This window comes from Saimiri boliviensis, chromosome 2 (genome assembly GCF_048565385.1).
Source record: "Saimiri boliviensis isolate mSaiBol1 chromosome 2, mSaiBol1.pri, whole genome shotgun sequence".
NCBI lineage: Eukaryota > Metazoa > Chordata > Mammalia > Primates > Cebidae > Saimiri > Saimiri boliviensis.
The window spans coordinates 142500354-142506723 of NC_133450.1; the positions used below are offsets into that span (position 1 = coordinate 142500354).

The window sequence follows — 6370 nt, forward strand, 5'->3', positions numbered from 1 at the left end:
AAACACAGGCATGCACAACACATGTACTCACACACATGCACATACACACATACACATGCCCTCACATCCATACATACACAGAAGCATACACATGTTCCAGAAGGAATGAAAAGACATCTAGTTCCTTTTTTGTAGCTCTCTGTGGATGGTTTAGATATGTAAGTCCCAAACTCAGTCATCAGAGCCACGTGAGGAACTTGTTAAAAACACAAATTTCTGGCCAGATGCAGTGGCTTATGCTTGTAATCCCAACACTCTCAGAGGCCAAGGCGGGAGGATCGCCTAAGGCGAGGAGTTCAAGACCATTCTGGGCAACATAGAGAAACCCCATCCCCAATCTCTACCAAAAAAATACAAAAATTCGCCAGGCAGTGGTGCGTGTATGTGGTCCCAGCTACTCAGGAGGCAGAGGTAGGAGGATTGCTTCAGCCCGGGAGTTCGAGGCTGCGGTGAGCCTGACTGCACCACTTTACTCCAACTGGAGCGACAGAGCAAGACTCTGTCTCCAAAAAAAAAAAGATACAGATTTCTGGGCCTCATTTCAGACCTACCAATTCCTAGTCTCCAGACTGAGTCCAGAGCCTGGATTTTCTCTAACAAGCTTGCAGGCCTGTGCTGTCTCATGCCATCTGTGCAGCACTGGTGTTTCTTCTGGACCCACCGTTTGGATGATACTGTACCCTGGGCTGTGATGAAATGTATCTTTGTGTTCAGCGCACATCACTGCCTGGGATTGAATCCTTATGAACTCCATGGCCACGGGCGAGTCTCTTAATGTCTTTAATGCCTTGGTTTCCTCAGTTGAAAAACAAATTAAAAATAGCACGTACCTCATAGGATTTCTGCAAGGATTGAAGAAGTGAATGTGAGTAAACCAGTTAGAACCAAAGCCTACACACAGCAACAACAGGAACGGTTCATAGTCATCACCAGCCTCGTATATGCCTTGACTTTGATAAGAGGCCTTGTACAGACATATAACTGCACAATTACATTTATTTTCTGTAGAGATCATCGACTACCTTTATGAGACTACTCTACCTTTGCTTAGAGAAAAGTTAGAAAAGATGATGGAGAAAAAAGGCACTGAAATCCAGACTCCTGCAGCACCCAAGCAAGTGTTCCTGTTCCGAGACATCTTTTATTATGAAGACGATAGTGAAGGAGAGGACGTAGAAAAAGAAAGTTGAAGGCCAGGAGCAGTGGCTCACACCTGCAGTTCCACCACTTTGAGAGGCTGAGACCAGCAGATCACCTGAGATCAGGAGTTGGAGACCAGCCAGCCCAACATGATGAAACCTTGTTTCCACTAAATATACAAAAATTAGCCGGGTGTGGTGGCAAGCACCTGTAATCCCAACTACTTAGGAGGCTGAGGCAGGAGAATCACTTGAACCTGGGAGGCAGAGGTTGCAGTGAGCAAAGATCGCACCACTGCACTCCAGCCTGGGAGACAGAGCAAGACTCTGTCAAAGAAAGAGAGAGAGAGAGAAACTGAGATTACTATTTCTTGTCCCTTTTTCTCAGTTTGATTATATTTATATACATGTCAGTAAAGCTATTTTCAGTATTGATGTTGAATAAATAATGTACAATGGCCAGAGGAAAGAGTATGAAATGATCATTTATACTCTTTCCTCTGGGGCATTAAAATGTATTACCATTTATATAAAAGTATATTTGAATGAAAAAAGGAATATATGAATTGATTTAATAAATAATGACAAGTAATGGTTTTATTACAGGATGAAAGTTTCACAAATCCCTCTAATTGTAGCAGAGAAGAGGGTCACATTTTATGAACATTTCATTACATAAGTTCTGCTATATGGGTACTGAGCGAAAATGAGAAAGTTAGCAATTTCAAAAATGTGTGCCCTTCTGTGTTGTTTCCAGTTGTTTAGATGTCTGCTCTCCATGTATATATGTATCACACTTGCGTTAGATGGAAATTGTGAATACACTGTTCCCTCATATTGATCTCTTTCCTTTGTCCCTATCATAGTGTGCGTATCTTATCTTCCTGAGTTTGATTCTAGTTTTCAAAGATAGGTGTTTTTCATATAAGATGTCCTGTCAAAGCAAGTCACTGAACCTACCTAGTGTTTAACTTAAAAAAAAAAAAAAAGAAAAAAAAACAGCAATCTCTTCCATTGCTTATAGAAAAACTGGCTCAGGCCAGGTGCAATGGCTCATGCCTATAATCCCAGCCCTGTGGGAGGCCAAGGCAGGAGTATGACTTGAGCCCAGGAGTTTGAGACCAGCCTGGCAACACAGTGAGACCTTGTCTCCACAAAAGAAGAAGGAAGGGGCCAGGTGTGATAACTTAGGCCTGTAATCCCACCACTTTGGGAGGCCGAGGCAGGTGGATCACTTGAGGTTGGGAGTTCGAGACCAGCCTGACCAACATGGACAAAACCCCATCTCTACTAAAAATACAAAATTAGCTGGGTGTGGTGGCACATGTAATCCCAGCTACTCGGGAGGCAGAGGTTGCAGTGAGCGGAGATCACACCATTGCACTCCAGCCTGGGCAACAAGAGCGAACCTCCATCTCAAAAAAAGGAATGGAGGGAGTGAACTCTCTGTTATACTCATTAAAAGGTGTTAGCCAGGTGTGGTAGTCCACAAGTATAGTCTCAGCTACTGGGGAGGCTGAGGTGGGAGGATCACATGAGCTCAGGAGTTTGAGGCTGCAGTGAGCTATGATGGTACCATGTACTCCAGCCTGGGCAACAGAAGCAAACCAGACTCAAAAAAAAAAAAAGTGTCGGTGTCGGGCACAACTGTCAGATATTCAAAGATAATTTCAGTGGTGGGCTATTCTATCAATCAGGAAAGCAAAACAACCCTAGATATTTCAAGTGGAGAAGAACTTAGTATAAATTGTATGTTCCTTTTGGAGGGCAATTTGGTAAGATACATCAAAGCCTGAAGAGGACAGGCACAATGGCTCATACCTGTAATCCTAGCACTTTGGAAGGCCAAGGTGGGCAGATCACCTGAGGTCAGGAGTTCAAGACCAGCCTGGCCAACATGATGAAACTGCCTCTCTACCAAAAAAATACAAAAAAAAAAAAAATTAGTTGGGTGTGGTGGCATGTGCCTGTAATTCCAGCTACTTGGGAGGCTGAGACAAGAGAATCGCTTGAACCTGGGAGGCGGAGGTTGCAGTGAGCCGAGGTGGTGCCACTGCACTCTACCCTAAGTGAAAGAGTGAAACCCTGTCTCAAAAAAGAAATAATAGAGGCTGGGCATGGTGGCTTACGCCTATAATCCCAGCACTTTGGGAGGCTGAGGTGGGTGTATCAGTTGAGTCTAGGAGTTTGAGACCAGCCTGGCCATGGGACAGTGAAATCCCATCTCTACCAAAAAATACAAAAATTAGCCAGGTGTGGTGGCCTGCGCCTCTAGACGGCTACTCGGGAGGCTGAGGTGAGAGAATCGTTTGAACCTGGGAGGCAGAGGGTCCAGTGAGCTGAGATCATGCCACTGCACTCCAGCCTGGGCAACAGAGTGAAACTGTCTCAAAACAAAACAAAAACGAAAGTGAGTCAATGCTCTGGTTTCAGATTATATAAATCACCTTTTACTAAAGAAAATGACTCAGAAAGCAAACAAAGTTAAAGAGAGAAAGGCAATACCCACCAGCAAGAAATAAGGCTGAGGAACACATAAAATTGATTTTGGTGGAGTTTTTTTGTTTTTTTGTTTTTTTTTTTTTCCGAGACGGAGTCTGGCTCTGTCACCCAGGCTGGAATGCAGTGGCACAATCTTGGCTCACTGCAACCTCTGCCTCCCGGGTTCAAGCAGTTCTCCTGCCTCAACCTCCCGAGTAGCTGGGATTACAAGTATGCGCCACGACACCTGGCTAATTTTTGTATTTTTAGTAGAGACGGGGTTTCACCGTGTTGGCCAGGCTGGTCTTGGACTCCTGACCTTAGGTGATCCACCCACCTTAGCCTCCCAAAGTCCTGGGATTACAGGCATGAGCCACTGTGCTGACGCATAAAATTGTTTTTAAAGTCTTGACTATGCTTTATTTGAGTTCTTGGTCCAGTCCTTGGTCATTTTGTCTTTGTCCCTAGGCATGTGTTTCAGCTGTTTGTCTTCACTGATGGACTTCATAACCCAACAAAGTGGCCCAGCATGGCAAATATCAAGTAGGTCAGAAATTAGCATCTTAACCAGACCAAGACATTCACTCACTGCATAGCACCATGTTCACTTCAACAAGTTCAGCTCAGCAAACATTGGTGACCACTTGTCACCACAGCCAGGGACTGTTAGGAGCTCAAAAGACAAACGTTGACAGTACAGCCTGGGGGCCTGCCTTCTTTGAGGCTACACAGTGGAGCATTTTCTGAACACCATTTCCTGTTTATTTCCTGAAATACATGCTCAGGCATTCTTCAGCCTACATCCGGCCATCAGCTGACTTCGTTTATCCAGGCTGTCACATGATCCCCTGCTATAATCACTGCTTCCTGAACACCCTCCATTCTGGCATTCTCTCCCCCTGTGGCACTTCCCTGGTTAAGACACCAGACCTGGGTGAGCCCTTCCATTTGCCTGTTACCTGCACCTGAAGAGGTGAATATTCCCAGAAGAAAGTTACAACTGAGCTGGCAGATTTCACTTTCCTGATGGTAAAGCTCAAATGGACATAATGTTACCAAAGGATCCTACTCTGAATCTCTAGTAGGCTTGCTCTGCTCTTCCCTGCATCAGTTCATTTCCACGGTCAGCCTTCTCAAACTCCCTTTCTGCCTTAGGTATAATCCACTTAGGAAAGTGAAGCCATAAGACATAAACTCCCTCCTCCCTCCACCAACCAGACAAACCTACCTGAAGCCACGCTTAAGCCACCTCCCAGGTTCAATCCCTAAGCCCCTGCAGCCCATCCCCCTGCATTATTTTTCTTTAAGAGACAGGGTCTCGCTCTGTTGTCTAGGCTGGAGTTCATGATCACAACTCATTGCAGCTTTGACCTTCCGGCCTCAAGCAATCCTCCCACCTCAGCCTCCCATGTAGCTGGGACTACAGGCATGTGCTGGCACATCAGCTAATTTTTATTTTTTATTTTTGTGTAGAGATATGGTTTCCATATGTTGCCCAGGCTGGTCTTGAACTCCTGGGCTCAAGTGATCCTCCCACCTCTGCCTCCCAAAGTGCTGGGATTACAGAGTGTGAGCACCTGGCTACCCCCTGCATTTTCTCAGAGGTTTTGATATTTTGTTGATCCTTCTCCTAAATTGTCAGCCTTCTGTTCTGGACCATTAACAGCATACAACAGGCCCTAGTGTAACTCATCTTAATTTAAAATATGTGTAGATATATGGAATCAATTAGTTTCTGCTACACTCCCCTCCGTGCACCCAACTTTGAAAAGTTAGTGTTCCTCAGAGCTCAATTTTGAGCTTTTTCACATTTCTCCATACCCCAAAATAATGTGTATATGCTGATCCTTCCTCCCAAGTGTGTAGTTACTTACAGGTCACGTTCTCCCCCAAACTCCAGGCTAAAAAAATTCATCTGCCTACTTACTGGCACGAGAGCAGGTATCTTACACCTGAAATCTATTATCATATTACAAATAACTCTAATTGCTGAGACCCATCTCAAACCCTGTCACCTGTGCCCCAGGCTGCCTCATCTCCGCCACTGGTATTGTTACTGGGGATCCTGTGTTGGAATGAATTCTTTAATTGAGATCAACAGAGATGGAGTTCTGGACCGGCAATCACAGTTCTTGTGATAGTGAGCTAATAATTGCAAGCTAACATCAAAATGCAAGCCTAAAGCAAGGTTTATTGCAACACAGTAATACACTCTGAGGGAGAGCAGGCTGATTTCTGGGAAGTGAAATCAGCACCTCTTTACAAAACTCAAGTTTTTTTTTACGGGGTTTGTGGGGAGGAATTGAGGCTGTGTTTGAGTGACAGAATGATGTCATTTGATTGGCAGTTTATGGTTAAATCGCGCATGTTTTTACCCATAATTCATTAAGAAAAGCCCACTCTGAGGGGCAAAAACACATGTAAATTTCATTATAATGACTGTATAATGGAGAGGAAGTTTCCTGGGGTTACGGCTTGCATGGACTGAGCATGCGCCACTTTAGGGCATCTTTAGCTGGGCCCCAGATTTGTTTTTTGGTTTTTTTTTTGAGACACAGTCTTGTTCTGTCACCCAGGCTGGAGTGCGGTGGCATGATCCTGGCTCACTGCAACCTCCACCTCCCAGGTTCAAGCAATTCTCCTACCTCAGCCTCCCGAATAGCAGGGATTATAGGCAAACACCACCACACCCAGCTAATTTTTATATTTTTAGTAGAGACAGGATTTCACCATGTTGGCCAGGCTGGTCT

General features: G+C 44.8%; 1 protein-coding gene across 5 annotated transcripts in view; it reads left to right on the plus strand.

The window, feature by feature from the left end:
- Positions 1-1976, plus strand: part of TTF1 (transcription termination factor 1) — an 85070-nt gene extending 83094 nt beyond the window's left edge. For all 5 annotated transcript variants that reach the window (XM_074394577.1, XM_039461511.2, XM_074394579.1 and 2 more), the window contains one exon: positions 1009-1976. In XM_074394577.1, coding sequence (XP_074250678.1) covers positions 1009-1190 — 182 coding nt within the window. In that variant the 3' untranslated portion in view covers positions 1191-1976. The remainder of the gene's footprint in view (positions 1-1008) is intronic.
- Positions 1977-6370: the final 4394 nt, after the last annotated feature.